The 21,883-nt window shown below is 39.8% G+C and overlaps 1 protein-coding gene across 4 annotated transcripts; it reads left to right on the top strand.

Annotated features, from left to right (window-relative positions):
* The first annotated feature begins 958 nt into the window (after positions 1-958).
* Positions 959-21,524, top strand: phactr2 (phosphatase and actin regulator 2). 4 transcript variants are annotated; one of them, XM_089011655.1, is made up of 13 exons: positions 959-1,199; positions 13,109-13,294; positions 13,382-13,456; positions 14,034-14,174; positions 14,660-14,905; positions 15,869-16,367; positions 17,024-17,208; positions 17,274-17,430; positions 17,512-17,567; positions 18,909-18,970; positions 19,046-19,183; positions 19,691-19,767; positions 20,503-21,524. In XM_089011655.1, exons 1-13 carry the CDS (start codon positions 1,061-1,063, stop codon positions 20,516-20,518), a joined length of 1,977 nt encoding a protein of 658 aa, XP_088867781.1. In that variant the 5' UTR covers positions 959-1,060; the 3' UTR covers positions 20,519-21,524. The 4 variants fall into 4 exon arrangements, with proteins under 4 accessions (XP_088867781.1, XP_088867784.1, XP_088867783.1 ...); XM_089011657.1 differs by lacking the exon at positions 959-1,199 and adding an exon at positions 2,532-2,630; XM_089011656.1 differs by lacking the exon at positions 959-1,199 and adding an exon at positions 10,088-10,295.
* Positions 21,525-21,883: the final 359 nt, after the last annotated feature.

The raw sequence follows: 21,883 nt of genomic DNA, 5'->3' as shown, positions 1-21,883 counted from the left end.
CTCTGTACTCGCAGTCAAATATCATTGCATTTTTGTGAAGTACATAATCGTTTTTCGTGGGATTTTCCACGCTATGCAGCTTATGATGACGTTTACACATGTTTACCTCCATGCCGGTTCTTCAAATTGCCAAATGCAATAACGAGAAACGGGGGAAAATGGATTGAAGTTTACGCTCTTTTTGCTAACAATACAGTTTATAAAGGTGACTAAGTTGTATTTTCATAACTCATAGAAGTGGTAGAATATATATTTTCCTCAATAACTACCAAGTTTCAAGCAAAAATAAGCATAAGCATATATATTTCTAGAGCTCGCAATTTTCTTTCCTAGTATTCAATGACAGCCATTTTGGATTTCTGACGAAAATCTGCCTGCATTCGATCGTTGATATTTGCTCATTTATATTTTGAATCTTTTCTTGTGTTTTCCGTTCCTGTTTAGAATTTCAAAAGCTTTCCAATGGGTCCTGCCAAAAATTAAGAATGTTATGATCGTTTAAACTGTAATAAAGAACTCGGTCACAGATTTTCATTGTTTTAACTGCATGTGTAATTACAGGCATGAAAATCCCCTCATATTTCGAAAATTAAAAATTCCATTGTTTCCTTATTATTTGTCATAGAACAATGATCTAGACATCATTTGAAAGCTATTTAAATGAACTTTAATATGGTTTTAGAAAATGCGTGATGAATTATTATTGAAAAATGTTGTCACATCCTTACTATACGGTACATTACGTGTATTGTACTAATAGTCAAATCGCAAGCGCGTATATTCATTACTCCACTCATATAATGTACACACTTGCATACATGCACCAAATAAACATGAAAGAGCAAGTTTCCACTCTACATTCATATTTGAAGGCAACCTGCGAGTTTGAGAGGGCGTTGACGTACGAACGCAAGTCCACGCGCACACAAACTCAAGTTTGAACAAGCTGAACAGGAAAGGAAGCTGCAGGCGTTCAAGCTTTCCTGTTCAATGAACGCGGCACCTTTCTGAGCCTTCTTTTTTCTTGATTGCATCTTTATTTCTTTCTTCCTGGGGGTCCATGGAGGAGGAAGACGGAGACAGTCTCGCAGAACTGAAGGCCTTCCCGTCCGTGCAACCCCGGCCCAGGTTCCGCTCACACAGTGATGCCTCGGGCTTTGCCGCCAGAATCCTGTGGAGGCTCAGAGGAGCTCGTCCAGGTAGGAAACCATCATTCATATCTTATAACATTCAAAAGACTTTCCCGATAAATAAGTCCCGGGCAAAAATTATGATGATGAAAACTCAAAAAACAATCAGTCTGGTTTTTTTTTCTGCTTTAAAACGGTTCTCATCGGTGACATACCTCAAGGATCAAGAGTTATATCACTATTGACACATCCCACGTTGCTGAAAATAACCAATTTGCAACCGACGTCTCCGGACAAGTTGTATCCATAATTTGTAAAATGGCTTCAAATGACTTCTACTGAGCGTATTTTACAAAGATTCCTTCGCATATAGCTATATTTTACCTTTTAAGACTCGCGCTGAATATTCCGGAAGTCTTGTTTTTGAGGTGGTGACAAGTCCTCACGTTACGTCACCGAAGGAACGCCCCTGACCGAAAAAAGGACACATTGTAGCGGTCCTTCCATCACGTCAATGCGTTTTGCTGTACTTTGTTTGGTCTGAAAACTTCGTGTAGCACCAAAAAGAGGCAGAAGGTGGCGACACAGCTCCGTTTCCCGCCCCCAGATACCTCATAATGGCACGGAATAAATTCTTTAATCGATTGCAAACATGTATGCTTTCCTCTTCGGAACTATTTGAATCATATTCATCATTGGATTAGTAACAAGAAAGCATCTTATCCGAATCTGAAGCCATTGTTTTGATTCTCAAGCAAGGCAAGACGTCTTGTGGTGACACCACGAACAAGGGGGCGGGACCTTCTGAAACTGGCCACTTCCGGTTTCAATTTTTTTGTTGCAGTTTCAGCACACTTTAAGTCATTTTTATTGGTGTTTTGCATTTGACTAAAAATATCATACTGCGTGTTTTGGCTATTTTAGATGCTAGCAAACGTTGTTCTGATGTCAGTTAGGAAACAAAAAAGTGATGTCGGTTGTCATTTAACTCCGCACAGTTTTGTTTTTTTTTTTTTTTTCGTCATGGGACATTGGTACTGCAGGTTGAGGGTGCACGTTAGTTGTGTGTGTGAGGGGGTGTGGTGGACGAGGGTGTTGCTCTTTACACTGCAGTCAATATCGGTAATTGCACGGGAGCAAAGATTGACCTTTCGCCGTGACTCGGGCTGAAAACACAGCCATAAATCATACCTGGAAAACACACACCATTTCTTTTTTTTTCCTTCTCATCTTCGATATCTTTTGATTTCATGGTAGGACCTCAGAGATAGGAGCTCGGATGTAGTTAGATCAGGGACCTGAGATGGAAAGAGACATTAAGTTTTAATGGTCTTTACTGGAGGGACGAGAGGAGGAAGGCAGGCAGGCAGGCAGGTGGGAGGAGCGAGCGATGAAGGAGGAGGAGGAAGAGGAAGAAGTGGACGGCGATATGTCGGGAAGAGGCAAGGATCAAGTCACACGGCTGACAATATTCCTCGGGGCGAGTCATGGAACACGCTGGTGAGTTTCTCTCCTCGATAAGCGTGTTTGTTTATTCGTATTACATAGACATGAACATTTGTGTTTATTTGTTTTGTTTATTTTTTCATCTGTTTATTTGGTCATCTATTTATTTATTTGTTCATTTATTTATCATTGTATCTATTTATTTATTCATTCTATTATTTGTTGCTTTATTTATTTCTTTATCTGTTTCTTTAGTCATCAATTTATTTATTTATTTATTTATCTTTTATCTATGTATCTATTTATTTATTTATTCAATTATTTGTTGCTTTATTTATTTAATTATTTGTTTATTTATTTATGTATTTATTTATGTGTTCATTTATTTATCTATGTATCTATTTATTCATTCAATTATTTGTTGCTTTACTTATTACTTTATTTATTTATCTGTTTCTTTAGTCATCAATTTATGTTTTTATTTTTGTGTTCATTTATTTATTTATGTGATCATTTATTTATCTATGTATCTATTAATTTATTCAATTATTTGTTGATTTATTTATTTATGTATTTAGTCATCCATTTATTTATCTATTTATTCACGTGTTCATTTATTAATTCATCTATGTATGTATTTATGGATCTAATTATTTGTTGCTTTGTTGATTTATTTATTTTATTGTTGGTTGTTTATTTATTCATCAATTCTTTTATTTAATTGTGTTCATTTATTTATTTGTTTATTCAATGATTTGTTGCTTTTTTATTTATTTATATGTTTATTTGGTCATCTATTATTTGCTGCTTTATTTGTGTATTTACGTATTTGTCTATCTATTTATCTGTTTATTTAGACATCCATTTATTATATATGTGTTCATTTATTTATCTATTTATTTATTTATTCAATTATTTGTTGCTTTATTTATTTCTTTATCTGTTTATTTAGTCATGCATTTATTTATCTATTTCTTCATGTGTTCATTTATTTATTCATCGGTGTGTATTTATTTATCTAATTATTTGTTGCTTTGTTGATTTCTTTATTTTATTGTTATTTGTTTGTTTATTTTGTTTATTTATTCATCTGTTTATTTGCTCATCCATTTTTTATTTAAGTATGTGTTCATTTATTTATCTCTGTTTCATTTTTTTAATATATTCAATGATTTGTTGCTTTGTTTATGTATTTTTTTCATCTGTTTTTTTGGCCATCCATTTTATTTATTTATTTATAAGTTCGTATTTTTTCTCTATGTATTTTTCTTTATTTCTTCAATTATTTGTTGCTTTATTTATTTATTCATTCATTCATCTAGTCATCCATTTATTTAGTTATTTATGTATTAATTTATTTATTTATTCATATTTTATTTATTTATCAAATTATTTGTTGCTTTATGTATTTATTTACACGTCATCATTGCCCTCATAATTGTATTTATTTATTTATTATTATTTATGTGTGTCGTACACCCGGCCGGGTGAGTCACTCTGTAATAGTGCAATGTTTATAAGATGCTAATGCTAATGCGTTTTTAAACAGCTTTTAGATATTATCAGCTTTCGGGGCTGTCAATTTTGTTGTGTTATGACTGCGCATCACGTAGCCATTCAGCCTAAGTGGGTTCTGTTTGTGGTTTTATTCGGGTGTATTAGAATGAAACGGGTCGTGCGGTTGTTTTTGAGGCTTAGGGAAGAATTTGATTGAATTGAGACTTTTTTTTTTGGGTTGTGTGTGAACCAGGAGAGAATCACAAAGCCCGACTGGAATCGTTGTTCACTCGTTGTCGTTGTAAAGCGTCGTTTCTCACGTCTCACTTGTTGGGGTGTGTGGGAAACGACATTCCAGCTTAACAAACTAAGCTACGGCTCCACCAGTCAAGTCAGGACTTTTTTACCTGTCAGTGTTACACACCTACTGTCCGCTCTCGTTTCTCCACGATACTCATTGGCTATGACGTCAACTCAAGAATCGCTACGTTTCCTCGTTTCAAATATATTTGAGCCAATTAAAGGACAACCGACACCATTGTTTGGTTTCCTAACTGACATCAGAAAAACGTTTTATAGCATCTAAAATAGCCAAAACACGCAGGCTAGACTTCAAGTGTCCCAAAACGGCCACAAAATGACCTCGGAATTGGGTAAATTCAGAAAGCCCCGCCCCCTTGTTTGTGACATCACGTCATGATACTCCTTCACAAACTGCCTCGCTCCAGAATCAAAACAATGGCATCAGAAAGTTCAGATTCTGAGAAGATGCTTTCTTGTTACTCATCCAGTTATGAATATGATTCAAATAGTTCTGAAGAGGAAAGCATAAATGTTTGCAATCGATTCAAGAAGTCCTTCCGTATCAATTCGAGCCGTCAAGACTCCAATGTATGGAATTTGTGTCAACTAGTAACAAATAGTAGTCTTGGTGCAACACACAACGATTCACCATCGCGTTATTTATGTGTTTTCCGTCTAATTTCGCCATCAACACGGATCAACACAAAGTTTTCAGACCAAAGTACCCAAAATGCATTGTGTGTTATTATTATTAAAATATAATTCCCATTCATCTCTGATTCAGATATGTTTAGGCCAGCAGAGAAGGTCTGACGGCCCACCACTTATATAGATTTGTATAGCTGGCTATTAGCAGGCTGGCTTGCTATCTATTAGCTATCTATCTGGTTGGCTATCTAGCTATTAGCTATGTATCCGTCTATCTAGCTAGCTGTTGGCTGTCTAGCTATTAGCTGTTTAGCTGGCTAGCTATTATCTGGCCATCTGGCTAGATATTAGCTATCTGTCTAGCTATTTGAGTCAGGAAACACATTAGCTATCTAGCTATCTATTAGCGAGCTGGCTAGCTATTAGCTATCTATCTATTTGAGTTACTTCCGGGTTGGGTGAACGCTGGCACGTGTGGCTGCCGCTGCTCACCCATAGGAAATTTATCCTGTGACTGTAAAATGACCTTGAGAGTTTTGAAAGGCGTTTATACATGACATGTATTATTATTATTATTAGAGTAGGAAGAGTACTTTTGCCAGCCCATTCAAAGGCTATAAAACGAATATTTTTATGTAATCCCAAATGCTCGTCTGATGATATCATAATCGCTAAACTGAGTGTGACTGAAAAGTTCCAAATCGTCCCTCATTAGCCAGTCGCGGCGCTTATGTTTAGATCACAAAACAGTCAAAAGCAGCCATTGGCGACATAGACACAACACACAAGTGGCTGTACTCCTCCAATGTTTGTACTCCGCTCAGACGTGACTGTAAATAAAATACTTTGTATATTCGCGTGGCTCCGACACAAGCGTCTGCGAGTACTCACTACTTCATTTCCTCGCATAAACGAGGGCCTTTATTCAACGCTTGTTACCAAATGGCTCCTCGCCACCCACCCGGTCGCCGTCTCTTTTGCTCTCTATCGCTTCCTTCGCTACTCGTCTGGCAGGATGTCAACTATTGATTTCATAGGCAGGCCACGTTTGAGCATTATGGCTAGCGCCAAACAGTATACAACAAACAGGAGATCGGATTGCAGGCGTGCTAGATGGCGGATGGGAAGAGCGAGAGACTTGATAGTAAGCGGTCGTGTAATACTGCCGAAAAACTAGCCAGTACAGTGATACCTTACGAACGCTTTAGCTAACGAACTTTTTGTCTTACGAATGTTAGATTTGCAAGAATATACATGTAATCTTGGCATACGAACTATTTTGCGGGAAACACACAGAACGCCACAATGAGTGGTGTGTCATTCGCGAACGAGCCGGTTCTTGAAGCTGGATCTCTGAAGTGAACGAAGCTGAAAATGGCAGCCGGCTTTTTTTTTTCCTCTATTCCACGCCCCCAGTCTTCAGTTAAAGCCGCACGTGATTGGTCAAGATCTGTGGTAGAGGAGGGAGGGGACGCACGCAGCAGTGAGCGGGGGGAGGGGTTACAGAAAAAGAAACATGCGCGCGCACACACACACGAAAGGGAGACGACAGAGCTTGAAACAAAAAAACAAAAGTGAAAAAAAACAAAAAGCAAAAGTGAAATGGTGAGAAAATGGATAGAAAACAGTAAAATTTGGACTCGTTTCAACTTTATTGATAGTTCAAAGGCAGAGTGGAGACTGCAAGGTTAAAATATCCTATCAATCAAGCTCCACAAATAACCCGCACAAGCCATCTTTACAATTTGAAGAGAAAATACAAGTAAGAGAACCAGCTATTAATGAAGTTTCTAGTGTGTCTGCCTGCATCTGTTGCTGTTGCAATATCACAACTTCTAAGATGTGCAACCCCGAGCTCCTTGAGACACTTTATGCAAAAATCTATCCATTCCATCCACGACTTTATTATACGGTACAGTTTATTTCTTTAATTACAACACTCCACTGTGAGACTAATAAAGGCAAATCCAATCCAATCCAATCCACCCTAGCACGTTAGTTGTATTAAGTTCATCCTTTCTACTTGATATCTAATTTAAAACAGGTTATTTTCTTCCAGACAGTGTATATTAGGTGTTCAATTACCCGACATGTTTCGGCGCATACTTCCGCCTTCGTCAGAGCACATTTATTATACATAAAATAAGGTATATTTTGTGTAGTCCTGAGGCTTATTTAGTTGAAAATTATGTTTATGGGGACCTGAGAACGGATTATTCTCATTTTAATGGTTTTCTATGGGAAATTAGTGTTTGGAATACACACTTTTCGCCTTACACACACGTTTTGGGAACCAATGACGTTCGTAAGCCAAGGTATCACTGTACACAAAATCATCGTATCGATAACTGCAATTCTGAGAAAACAGTGGATAGTCTTCACTGCAAGGTATCGTTTGATTAGATTGTAGCGGGCGATTACATTGAGTAAATAAGTCGAGGTGGGGGTGGGGGTGGGGAGAGGCTCTCAAAAAGTAGAGCACTTAAACAATTATTAGCCGCTTGTTCCGCTGAGGCCACCTTTTTAAATATTTGATGACTGTCTTTTTTTTTCCTCCGCTCAGCCCTTTCCTCCTCCGGTCAATAAGAAGGTCGTGATCTCTCGCTATTATTGAAAGGACAACCGACACCATTTTTTTTGTTTGTTTCCTAACTGACATTAGAAAAACGTTTGATAGCATCTAAAATACCCAAAACACGCAGGATGATATTTTTAGTCAAATGCAAAACGCCAATAAAAATGACTTACAGTGTCCCAAAACGGCCACAAAATGAGCTCAGAACTGGTCAGATTCAGAAAGTCCCGCCCCCTTGTTTGTGACATCACGTCAGGATACTCCTTCACAAACTGCCTCGCTCCAGAATCAAAACAATGGCATCAGAAAGTTCAGATTCGGAGAAGATGCTTTCTTGTGACTCATCCAGTTATGAATGGTAGAACACGCTGCACTAGTATCGTTGTCAAAAAAACTGCTAAGTGGCACTATACAGTTCCATTTTGGCTACTGTTGAAAGAGTTCAAAGAGTTAATGGCTTGGGGGAAGAAGCTGTTTAAATGTCTGCTGGATTTGGTGCGCATGGATCGGTTATGAATATGATTCAAATAGTTCTGAAGAGGAAAGCATAAATGTTTGCAATCGATTAAAGAAGTCCTTCCGTATCAATTCGAGGCGTCTGGACTCCAATGTAGCGTCCCAGAAAATGCACACGATGGCGCACAAGCTCGGTTGGAAATGCTGGGTAGCTATTAGCTATATGGCGCATCTGGCTATATTTTCTATCTATCTATTCTATTTATTGGCTAGCTATGAGCTAGCTGGCTAGCTTTCTCTCTATTTGAGTTACTTCCGGGTTGAGTGAACGCTGTCGTAGGTGGCTGCCGCTGCTCACCCACAGAAAAACTTATCCTGTGAATGTAAAGTGACCTTGAGAGGTTTGAAATGTATTATTATTATTATTATTATTATTATTATTATTATTATTATTATTATATAAACCAACATGTATGTATTGCATTGTATTTTGGACAGCCGCCCTCATTTCAAACTCGTATAACTGCAGACTCATATAACTTAGGAATTAACTTTTTTTCTGAATAAAGAAGAGAGTCTAAGGTTTCTTACGCCCCATTTCAAGCTCAGATAACTCCAGACCCATATAATTTAGGAATTAACTCTTTTTTTTCTGACGAAAGAAGAAAGACTAAGGTTTCTTACGCGGAATTCAATGTTTATGTAGTCCTAAAACTCAATATTCTGTGGGTCCTGGAATTCGAGTAACATTGACAAAAACACTGGCACTGGAGTGGACACATTTTTGAGTTAAATATTTTTGGGTGAACATTTTTGAGTAAAAATATTATTTAATTCCATCCGGGTATGTATGGGGAATGTTGGCTTGTGCCGAGACAGAAAAAAACGCTTCAGAACAAACCCTTCACGATTGTTCTTAGCACTAGATGGCACCATTGGTTATCGTTTGGAGTTGCAGTGTGTCTGCAAGGTCTCAAATCACACCCTTGTCGACTGTGAAGATAGAACACACAAGCCAAACTGTTTACTGGATTTGTTTTTTTATCAGCTGAAAGCAAGAACCCTGTGATCGGCCACGAGAGCCACCCTGAGGTCACGTAGCCAATATAAAACATTAACTTGTATTTTGTTCAATTAAAAAAAAGACGATCAAAGATGAAAATGGCGTCTTCATGCTGAATCTTCTCTTTCTGAGGTTGCCACATGCCGAAATGGAATAATTGAACTCATATAACACCGAAAATAGTGGAATTGTGACATCTAGGCCACGTGATTGTACCTTCCTCTTTTCCGTTTTTCGTACAAAGCACGTTTTTCATGGGAAAATTAACATTAGTGTCCACGTCACTGCGGCAACGTAAAATGGCGGCCGTGCGGCTTCAGCCCGTGTGGGGACAATCGTAATACCATCATACATATTCGGCGCTGTTGAATTCCTTTGAGTACAAATTGGAATGTCATTGGTCAATTCTAAACAAAGCCACATTTCAAAAGTTGCGTTAAATCACATAATCTTAGTTTTTATTTTTACTTTTGTCAAAAATATAGAACTCTTTGGAATGAGTCGAAAGTACGGAAGATGATTCGGGCCACTGAAGAATAAAATAAGATTGGCGAGATTCTCACTTTCATCTCAGAATTCTGACTTTGATGTCAGAATTCTGACTTTTGTCACAATTCCTTATTTTTTTAAACCTTGTTTTTTTCTTCGTTGGCCCTAATCTTACTCTTCCGTACGAAAGTGTCAACAATTGAGAAGTTTTCACTGGATGCATAACGTATCCGGCTAGCCGGCTAGCCCACGAAATATGCTAGCTCATGGAAATTTCCTAAACCGTTTATTTTTCGCTCTCACTTGTGTCCACTGTCACCTGGTGGATCCGAAAGATGTCAACGTTCAACTTTGAGCCCCAGCAGTGCTTCTAATCTGCACGGAGGAATGAGAAGCATCTACCATAGGAGGAGGAGGAGAAGTAGAAGAAGGAGGAGGAGGAGAGCAGGGCAGGGGCGGGAGGGGAAGTTAGCTGCAACTCAATGCCGTCACTCGAGAAGAAAAAAAAGTTCCTTTCCAGGCAGGCGACATGAACTTTTACGGCAGTCGTGCACGGTTTTTCTGCGGCAAAAGGAAGCGGTGATTGGGGGTTAAGGATTGAGGAGGGCGCGCTCCTCCACCGGAGCTCCGCCGGTGAAGTCGAACATGGGCCAGACAGCTGTGTCTGCCGTGTCTCACACAGCCACTGGTGAGTCCCACTCAGTGACCCTGCCTAGCAACCATCATTTTCGTTTAAAACTTATACACATTTGGGTTGTCAATTTTCGGCTAGTGACAACTTTCAAGTGAGCTTTCGTGCTAGCTTCAACTTCCTTGCACGCCCGTGTAATTGTTTACAAAATGCTTGACTCCGTCCTCCTTTTTTTTTTTTTGTCACCGAACGCGACGTGTTTAGGAAAGCGTGAGCTGACCTGACTTTTAAGTCAAATTAACACCGCGCCTTATTTGGATCCTTATCAAAGAAAACAAGACCGAAAGGTACAATTATACACACAGCGGGGAAAGCTGATCTCAGTACAGTTAACATCTACACGGAGGAACCTGTTGGACTTGACGAACACTTTTCCAAAGCAAACATTCACTTTTACACCTACTTTGGAGGCAACGTAGACAAACATGCAGCTGTTTTGGACAGGTCACAATATTCACTATTTTTGAAACCCTCCAACTGATTGTCGAGTGTGGATTCAGCCCAAAAATATTGCACAAAATGTACATCGTCGGTTGAAGACGTGAAGAGGAACGAACACAGATATGGGCAAAACTACCAGAAAAAAAATAGTTCCTGACAAAGCATCTTAGATAAGAAGCGAAACGTCCGACACCTTCAAAGATGACGGCTGAAGAAACGTTTTCATTGATGGACCACTCCTGTACGACTGAGAGTTTACACAGACCTTTTTTGTAGGCTGTTATCAAAAAATAAACATCGTCACTTTGAGAGGTTTTTGGTGTCTTACACCGTGTGAAAACGTCTTTTCTTGTTTGCTAATGCACTTGCTGGGTGCATTATGGGTTACATAATTTGCGTTGCCACATTCTTAAAATGCTTCGTCTATGTAACCGCCGGGGCGAGGAAAGGGAAGTGATTCATTGGGGACAGTTTCATATTTTGCTAATGTCCACCCGAGAGTGTTCCCGAGGATTCAAAATGGACGCCATTTTTATTCATAATAATCATAATATTAATAATATTAATATTAATATTAATAATTATAATAATACATTTCATTTATCAGCGCCTTTCAAAACGCTGAAGGTCACTTTACAGTCACTGGATACGTTTTTCTGTGAGTGAGCAGCGGCAGCCACACGCGCCAGTGTTCACTCAACTCGGAAGCAACTCAAATAGTCAAATAGTTTTATCACTTTGCTGCTGTGAAATGTAAATTTCTCCACTGCGAGACTAATAAAGGCCAATCCAATCCAATAGGAAGTTAGCTAGCTAGCTAATAGATAACCATCTAGATAGCTATATAGCTAATAAATAGCCAGTTAGTCAGCTAGATTGCTAATAGATAGCTGTAAAATGTCATTGACAGTTTCGAAAGTTAAATGCATTATTATTAGTATTACAAATAGATAGCTAGATAGCCAGCAAGCTAGCTAGGTAGATAAATAAAAAGCAAGATGGCTACTTATTGTCCGAGGAGGGCATTTTCATGATGGCGATTTCCACGCTTTCCCAACTTCTCGCTGCCTTCCTGTTGGTGATGCACCCCCCCCCCCAACTGCCTCCCTCCCTCCCCCCCAACGATGTCACGCCGTGGAGGAAGGAAGCCTCTCCCTTTTCCCCTCACCCGACAACTCGTCAGCATTCAACACATGTTCCTGTTATGTGGCACAAATCTTTTTGACAATTGCCTCGTTTTATTAAAAAAAAAGCACTGTACACTGTACTTTTTTTTGCATCAAGCCGTAATTTTTCCAAAAATGCAGAATAACCTTACCAGAAAAAAAAATCTGACTATGCTATACTGTACCAAACGTTAGTGAAATTGGAAAGGTCGCAGCTTGGAATTGAAGCGGATTTTCATGGGACAGGGAATGTGAGACAATCTCGTTTTGTCAATGCTTTGTGTTTGCTTTTAACAATTAGCTTGTAGCAGACTTGCACATTTCACCATGACGTCCCGGATCCACTGGTGAAACGGAGGCTTTGATTCTCTCCTATTTAATCTAAAACTGCTTCATCCAGCAAAGAGGGTGCAGGCAATGCTAAAGATTGAAGACTGTTTGTGTCTTTTGTGTTGTGTCACATTATTTGTTATTTTGTTTTTGTTTTTCGTTTGTTTGTTTTTTTGGACTTCAAGATGACACTGTTGGAGTGACTGCCTTTACAGCAGCTCATGTATTTTGTTTTTGTTTTTTTGCTGCTGTGAAATGTGAATTTCTCCACTGTGAAACAAATCTAACCTCATAATAACTGTATTGTATAACATTATGGGTACATTTTTGATTGTTTCACAAGTTTTAAATAAATTAATTAACTTTAGAGACAGGCAAATAAATAAATAAACAAATGAATAAATACACATAATTTGATGAATAAATACACAGAAATAAATAAATGAACAAATAAATAAATAAATAGAATTGTGGGATATAAGTGAAAAGTCAGATCAAAGTGTGTTCGCCATGTTTATCTTTCAGTATCGAGACAATGAAGTGATATTTCAACAACAATGGTGGTGTCATTTGTTTGTTTTTTTGGGGCGGTTGTTAAATGAGAATAAAGGCGCATTTGTTTGAGACGTGACTATTTTGTGGGGTAATGCTATGTCGGAAAAACAGCTTTGTCGTTCATAACAATAAAGTCATATTACTTTGAGAGGCGATGGACTTTTTTTCGGTACTTTTTACCTAATGGGAGAACCTGGGACATTTTTTTTGGAAGATCGTAAACAAATCCGTCTTGTTGTGATGTTTTATTTTTCTTTTCACGCCCGCGTGGGACTCAGGATGGCTAATCAATTTTGTGCCTTATGTTCTTTGCTGCAGGTGATGGTTTGGAGAAATCGGCAACATTGGCCAGCTGTGACGTGGTGGTGGACAGCACTTCCGATGTCCATAATGCGCCCGGTTTGCGGCACCAGCGAGGCAAATTGTCCACTTTAGGGAGACTCTTCAAACCCTGGAAGTGGAGGAAGAAGAAAAGTAGCGACAGGTTCCAGGATCTCTCCAAAGGTCATTATTTATTCTTTATTTTATTTATTTTGTGACGTTTCATCTACGACCGTCAGCGTTTGACCTTTAAGTCGTTGTTTTGTGCAGTTTTGGAGAGAAAAATTTCAACAAGACAAACGAGAGAAGAGCTCATCAAGAAAGGAGTGCTTGTCCCAGACCAAGGTTTATGCCACTAACGCCACCTACGGGACGGGACACACTTATTTTATTTTATTTTATTTGTCTAGCTGGCTACCTAGCTAGCTATCTTATCTACAGTATCTAGCTATCTAGCCAGCTCGCTATCGCTATCTGCCCGAACTATCTAGCTATCTGTCTAGCTGGCTATCTATCTAGCTATCTATTTAGCTCTCTCTCTATCTTGCTATTTATCTAGGTAGCTAGCTAGCTAGCTCTCTATCTACATCCATTCATTTATTTATTTGTTTATTAATAATATTAACACATTTCATTTCTAAGCGCCTTTCAAAACTCTCAAGGACACTTTACAGTCACAGGATTTTTTTGCGCGGGTGAGCAGCGGCAGCCATTCGCGCCAGCGTTCACTCTACCCGGATTCATGTCTTTATTTATTTGGCTATAGATTTGTTTATTTATGTATTTATTTTTATTTATTTGGCTATACATTTATGTATTCAGTTATTTGTTTTTTTGGGGGGGCTATTACTTTGTTTATTGGTTTATTTCTTTATTTGTTTATTATGTATTGCTCAACATTTCGACTTCATGTCTTCTGCAGATGAGCCCGTCAGCCGGGAGATCCAGAATGGACACGCCTCATCCGGCGTGTCACTGGAACAGGTCAAGGTTGAGATTGAAACAAAATTAACCCAAGCTGCTGAACCGACACCTGGTCCTGTGAACGGCGAGAAAAAAACAGGTGATTTAAACAAATTAGATCGTGTATGTGTGTCTGTGTGTGTTAGCATTGGAGATGTGTTAAGACACCAAAAGGAGTATGTTTTTGTTATTTTTGTTGACGACAACCGTGCGTCCATGTCCTGAAGAAGCAAAGCACCCCTACGACACATGTCCGCCGTGATTTCACATCGTTTTCAGAGACACGTTTATTTCTTGCGTCGTGCAAATTAACGATTTTTCAATGAAAGTATTCTGAGTGTTCTTCTGTGGAAGACAGTTCAAATTGGGCGATACCTGTTTTGTGTAGTTTTTTTCACGTTTTTCCTCCTTGTCGCTTGTATCGTAACAAGATTTTGGACCATGGTCCAGGATTTTGAAATCTCATTCAACTCACCTTTCACTTTCTCATTTCTTCCACCTTCATGTAACTCTGTGCTTCTCCATCCGAATCTCTGAATATTCTTCCTATCCCTCTCCAATTTTTAATCTCTCCGACCCGCTCAGAAACAAGTGACACCAAACCCGTTTCCCGGGTGGTTCAGGCCCGCCCGCGTGACGCCCAAGCTAGAAAACAGCACGCCGTTGCTGCGGCGGCTTCCTCCAAGCCTGCGGGTGGCGCTGCAGGCGCGGCCAGGCATAGCAGGGACGCTTCGACTGGCGCTAAAAAAAACACCAAAACATCCGGGAAGTCGGTTTCTGCCGCTCAACTTAAACCGAACTCGCGGAGTTCTAACAGTAGTCGCGTGATCGGTAAGTTTAGCTGGTTTGACGTTTTTGCATGTTTATGTGGAAGTGTGCTGTGATACCTTGGCTTACGAACTTTTCGGTTTACGAACGTTAAATGTATGAAAATTTAACTATTTTTCGCGATACACACGGAGCTGCCACAATGAGTGATGTGTCGTTCGCGAACGAGCCCGGTATTCTTGTTCTCCTAACAAGAAAATGGCAGCCGACTCATGTTTGTCCTCTATTCCCCGCCCCCAGTCTTCGGTTAAAGCCACGTGATTGGTCAAGAACGCAACATTAAAGAGACAGGCAGATGACAGAGAGAGAGTGAGAAAATGCATCGAACACAGTGAAATTTGGACTCGTTTCAACTTTGATACTTCAGAGGCAGTGTAGACTGCAAGGTTAAAATATCCCATCAATCAGGCTCCACAAATAACACGCACAAGCCATCTGTACACTTGATGCAAAAAGCTATCAACCCAGCGAAACAGAACACAATTAATGAGGAACTAGGTAAAATGATCGCAGAGAAAGCACCTGCAAGGGATCATTCCTCAAGACGGTGAAAGAAGAAGGTTACGTTCCTCATCAAGTGTTTAATGTTGATGAAAGCGGCCGCTCCATTCCATCAAGCCATCAACTACCATCACAAAGGTCAATAAAACGACTTTACAGTTTATTTCTTGAATTATAATACCATAGCACATTTATTATACATAAAATAAGGTATATTGTGTGTAGTTTTAAGGCTTATTTAGTTGAGAATTATGTTTTATGGGGACCTGGGAATGGATTATTCTCATTTTAATGGTTTCCAATGGGAAATTAATGTTTGAAATACACACTTTTCGCCTTACAGACTCTGTCTAGGAACCAATTAAATTTGTAAGCCAAGGTATCACTGTAGAAACTTTTTTCATTTTCTCCTTTCCGCTATGTCCTTATGTCGGCTGTACTTCCTCATTTTGGTTTTCTTTTCAGCCAAATCATCTCACCCGAAGAAGACGCAAGCCGGTTCAGCCAAAACCACCGCGACCACCTCGTACTCCACCGTCCCCCCTCGCTCTCGCCCGCCGAAAGACGCCGAGGCGCAAAGCAGAAACGCCAACGCTCGGACAAGCCGGAAAGCCGATTCCCAGAAGGCTTCCGCGGACGTTCCCGGGAAACCGGAGGAATTTAACAGCCCGGATGTCCACCAGAGCCCCCCTCAAGTTCGCCTCTCTGAAATCGAAGAGCCTCCCGTTGCTCAGGAGGACAAGCCCTCCTTGGATGAGGCTTCCGTGAGCCAAGAGACGCCGCGGCTCGCGTCTCCCGAGCCCGCCGTCCATTCCCCTCGCGTCAACGCTTCCACAGAGGACACTTCCTTTACGGAAGGGCATAACGAGGACGACCCCCGGCGGGAGGAAGAAGCGAGGACGAAAGGGGAGGGAGGAACGGCGGGAAAGGAAAACATAGCGCCTGATGAGGAGACGCACCAAAGGTGAAATCAAATATGATAATTGATGCTTTTTTTTTTTTTACAGAACGATGACAACCGAAAAACAAAAAATTGACAGCTATGTGAGCGTTTAAATGTGAAAACGGCGATTTATACTTAAAGGACAACCGACACCATTTTTTTTGTTTCCTAGCTGACATCAGAAAAACGTTTGATAGCATCTAAAACGCAGGCTGATATTTTGAGTCAAATGCAAAACACCAATAAAAATGACTTCCCAAAACTGCCACAAAAGGAGCTTGGAACTGGTCAGATTCAGAAAGTCCCGCCCCCTTGTTCATGACATTACGTCAGGATACTCCTTCACAAACTGCCTTGCTCCAGAATCAAAACAATGGCTTCAGAGAGTTCAGATTAGGAGAAGATGCTTTCTTGTGACTCATCCAGTTATGAATACGATTCAAATAGTTCTGAAGAGGAAAGCATAAATGTTTGCAATCGTCATGCCGTATCAATTCGAGCCATCAGGACTCCAATGTAGCGCCCAGAAAATGCACAAGATGGCGCCAAGCTCCGTTGGAAATGGGCTGATTTGTGCGCTGGGAATTTGTGTGGGAATTATTATTAATTCAACCGAAATTTCGACCGAATTCATACCAACACAAGAGAAGCTCATATTTCCAATTTTATGTCTCCAGTGAATGCAGCCCGGCCGACGCGGAAAACGTCAAATCTCAGAGCGTCGGCGTGAACATCCACCAGATTGTGGTGACCGTCATCCCCGACCGTCCGGCGGAGACCCAAGCCAGCGACTCCGATTCGGACGGACCCATCCTGTACCGCGATGATGATGAGGAGGAGGAAGAGGACGAGTACCTCAACAGTACGGCACTTATACAGCCATCAATGAATATCTCTGGTTGGACTTGAGCACTTTTTCCCCGACAGGTTCCTTGGCTAGCAAGATTCGGCGAAGGGACACCCTCAACATCAAACTGGGAAACCGACCCAGCAAGAGGGAACTGGAGGAGAAGAACATTCTGCCGCGTAGCTCCGAGACGGAGAGACACGAGCTCCGACTGCAAATTGGTTCCAAACTTGTCAGGTGGGGAGGGGGGGGGGGTACTCGTCCAATAATTGGCAGATATATTCATACGTTGTGAAAAAAAATAAACATTCATTTCAGGCGTTTGAGCCAAAGACCAACCACAGAGGAACTGGAGCAGAGGAACATCCTCAGACGTAGGTCATTCATTCATTCATTCATTCATTCATTCATTCATTCATTCATTCATTCATTCATTGCATTCATTGCATTCATTCATTCCTTCATTCATCATTCAATGTTCATAAGCATCCATATTCATTCCTTCATTCATTCATTCGTTCATTCAATGTTAGAAAAGTCAGATACCATTTTTTTCCCAATTGACCCATAAGCATGCTACATTCATTCATTCATTCATTCATTCATTCATTCAATCAATGTTAGAAAAGAGTAGTGTGTTTTTCCCAATTGACCTATAAGCATCCATATTCATTCCTTCATTCATTCATTCGTTCATTCAATGTTAGAAAAGTCAGATACCATTTTTTTCCCAATTGACCCATAAGCATGCTACATTCATTCATTCATTCATTCATTCAATCAATGTTAGAAAAGAGTAGTGTGTTTTCCCCAATTGACCTATAAGGATCCATATTCATTCATTCATTCATTCAATGTTAGAAAAGTCACATGCATTTTTTTCGCAAATTGACCCATAAGCATGATTCATTCATTCATTAGAAAATTCATTTTTCCCAATTGACCTATAAGCATGCATATTCATTCATTCCTTCATTCATTCAATGTTAGAAAAGTCAGATGCATTTTTTTTCCCAATTGACCCATAAGCATGTTACATGCACATTCATTCATTCATTCATTCATTCATTCATTCATTCATTCAATCAATCAATGTTAGAAAAGAGCAGTGCAATTTTTCCCAATTGACCTATAAGCATCCATATTCATTCCTTCATTCATTCATTCGTTCATTCAATGTTAGAAAAGTCAGATACCATTTTTTCCCAATTGACCCATAAGCATGCTACATTCATTCATTCATTCATTCATTCATTCATTCATTCATTCATTCATTCATTCAATCAATGTTAGAAAAGAGTAGTGTGTTTTCCCCAATTGACCTATAAGCATCCATATTCATTCATTCATTCATTCAATGTTAGAAAAGTCAGATGCATTTTTTTCGCAAATTGACCCATAAGCATGATTCATTCATTCATTCATTCATTCATTCATTCAGTCAGTCAGTCATTCATTCAATGTTAGAAAAGTGCGAGCGTGTGTGCACGCACACACACACACACACACACAGACAATTTTGAGCATTCAATCAGCCTGCCATGCATTTTTGTCTGAAACATAGGATTAAACCGGAATACCTGAAGAAAACCCACCTAGACTTGTTTTCATCTCTCCACGAATGCTTTCAACAAAACCCACATATGACCCTTGTTACATCTAGAAATAAAAAGCTGTGTCGTTGTAAAATGAGCGCTGTGTTTATCTTCACGCAGAGAAGAACGAAGTGGAGGAACACGAGGCCAAGCAGGAGATTAAGCGAAAACTCTCCCGAAAGGTAAGAAAAGGCAAGTGGGCTAGAAAAAAAAAAAATCCTCAAACTTGAAACCTCAAAGCGGTGCTTTTTGTGCAGCTTAGCGTGAGGCCAACGGTAGCGGAGCTGATTGCTCGCAGAATCCTCCGATTCAACGAATACGTGGAGGTGACGGACGCCAAGGACTACGACCGGCGGGCCGATAAACCCTGGACGCGACTCACACCCGCTGACAAGGTGTGGCAAAAACACGCCATTTTCTAATTTATGCAGAAAACATGAGTAACTATTTTCACTCTGTCTCCCACATAATCTTGTTTATGCCTTATTTTAAGGGTGTTAAACTCGTTTTTTTTTGCTGCGAGCCGCATTGTAGTGACAGTTATAGATAGAATAGCTTATATAAATATAGCGCTTTTACAACAGCTAAAGCTAGAACAAAGCGCTCCATAGAACTTACTAGTTGGCTATCTAGCTGCTATCTACTTGATATCTAGATAGCTAGCTATCTAGCTATCGATTAGATATCGGTTATCTGGCTCGCTAGCTTTCTATCTATTTGAGTTACTTTTTGGTTGAGTGAACGCTGAGGCGTGTGGCTGCCGCTGCTCACCGACAGAAAAACTGATCCTGTGACTGTAAAGTGACCTTGAGAGTTTTGAAAGGCGCTTATAAATGAAATGTATTATTATTATTATTATTCTGATTCCATTTTCATCCACTGTTGTGTGTCTAACTGTGCAGGCGGCCATCCGCAAGGAGTTGAATGAGTTCAAGAGCACGGAGATGGAGGTGCACGAGGCCAGCAAACATTTAACCAGGTACACACGTGTAAAATGTTGTATTCGTGTTGAGTTACATCCCTGATCATGATTTCGTTCTACTAAACAAAATAATAAAAAAATAGAATAATTGCTTCAACGGATTTCGTAATGCAATGAAATTCCAATAAGCGACCGACCATTTATTACATTTTTTTTGGGTGTGTTATTAGCTGTGTGCTCATTTCAAGGACAACCGACACCTCCGGACAAGTTGCGTCCATAATTTGTAAAATGACTTGAAATGACTTCTACTGAGCGTATTTCACAAAGATTCCAGCGCATATAGCTAGATTTTACCTTTTAAGACTCGCACTGAATATCCCGGAAGTCTTGTCTTTGAGTTGGTGACGAGTCCGTACGTTACGTCACTGAAGGAACGCCCCTGACTTCACAAAAACGAGTGAAACAAAGGCGGATATAATCTGGTAATTTTTCAAAATAAAATATAGTTCGGACTCAGATAATAAATCAACCGGAAATTATGTAAATTATTTATTCTTTCTGCGCGGCCCGGTACCAAATGACCCATGGACCGGTACCCGACCGGTACTGCTTTAATACATGCACTTGTCTGCTTGAATGCAGTCATAGGAAGTGGCATTATGAGAAAATATTTGATTTCATCAGTATAATCACAGCTCTTCCTTGGATTTCGAGTAGATTAAAAATAAAAAAAAATAATCCCCCAGGAATCAACAAGGCACATTTTCAAATGTTTATTTGCATTTTCAGATTCCACCGGCCTTAACGTGCGACCTCAGCGTGGAAAGGAGGAAAAAGACCACCCGGCCATCAAACCTGCTGCCGTTAAACCCGTCTGAGCGATTTACTTTCACAGCGACAACAAATGCAGGTTTGTCTTATAAGGCTTCTCCGTATGGCCCTCTGGTGGAACTTTTTTGTTTTGCACATATTGTACCTATAACTTGGAAAAGTGGTGGCTCGCTATGAGCGATTTATTTATTATACATTGCAAAGAGGACTTGCTGGAGAAAAAAAAAAGTATTTTTATGTTATGTATTTTGTTGTGTTTCTCGTCCCTTTTGAGCTGTGTCAAATAGAGCCTTATTACAACTATTGAATGTTGCTCAAGATGACTTTAGCTTCCATGCTAAAGTTTCTTCTGAATCCGGATTGACCCGAAACCGCCAACTAATGGAACCGCGCAGCAGCTAATTGATGTTCCACGGTGAAATAATCATGAGCCACTAGGGGGCGGTATATCATCAGCAAATTTTAAATGCTGGGATGCCGCGGAGCCTTGGAAGCAAAAGCAGGGCCAGGAGACCTCTGTTGTGTTCAAAAAAAATAATGACATCACTAAAAATAAATACAGTGATACCTCGGTTTACGAACCCCTTGGCTTACAAACTTTTTACATTTATGAAAATTTTACCTTGGCATACGAACTTTTTTCGGGATACACACCGAACGCCACAATGAGTGATGTGTCGTTCGGAACGAGCCGTTCTCCTAGCAAGAAAATGGCAGCCGACTGTTTTTGTCCTCTATTCCCCGCACCCAGTCTTCGGTTAAAGCCACGTGATTGGTCAAGAACGCAGCAGTAACAGGGGGGGGTCTAAACATTAAAGAGACAGGTAGACGACAGTGAGAGAGTTTCAACTTTGTTCAAAGGCGGAGTGTAGACTGCAAGGTTAAAATATCCCATCAATCAGGCTCCACAATCAACCCGCACACTGTATACTTGATGCAAAAAGCTATCAACCCAGCTACAGAATTGATCAACACAACACAATTTACAAGTGTCCAGTTTTTTTTTGTTTTTGTTTTTTTTTTCACATGTGATCATTGGAATTGTGAAGCCTAACAGCAGTCGGTAGAACGAGCGGCGGTACCTCTCCTTCTTGCAGCGCGGGTGTAATAGTCTATATATATATATATATAGCGTCCGTCTGTTGCCCATAAGAGAGTCCAGCGAGCAGCCCACGACAGAACTATATATATATATTCCTCATCAAGTGTTTCATGCTGATGAAACAGGCCACTCCATTCCATCAAGCCATCAGAAACCATCACAAAGGTCAATAAAACAACTTTGTTATACAGTACAGTTTATATTATATTATTATTATATATATTTATTATATATTAT

This window comes from Hippocampus bargibanti, linkage group LG13, assembly GCF_051943395.1.
Source record: "Hippocampus bargibanti isolate YZ-2025 linkage group LG13, ASM5194339v1, whole genome shotgun sequence".
In the NCBI taxonomy this organism is placed as follows: Eukaryota; Metazoa; Chordata; class Actinopteri; order Syngnathiformes; family Syngnathidae; genus Hippocampus; species Hippocampus bargibanti.
This window is presented reverse-complemented; position numbering and strand designations above follow the sequence as displayed.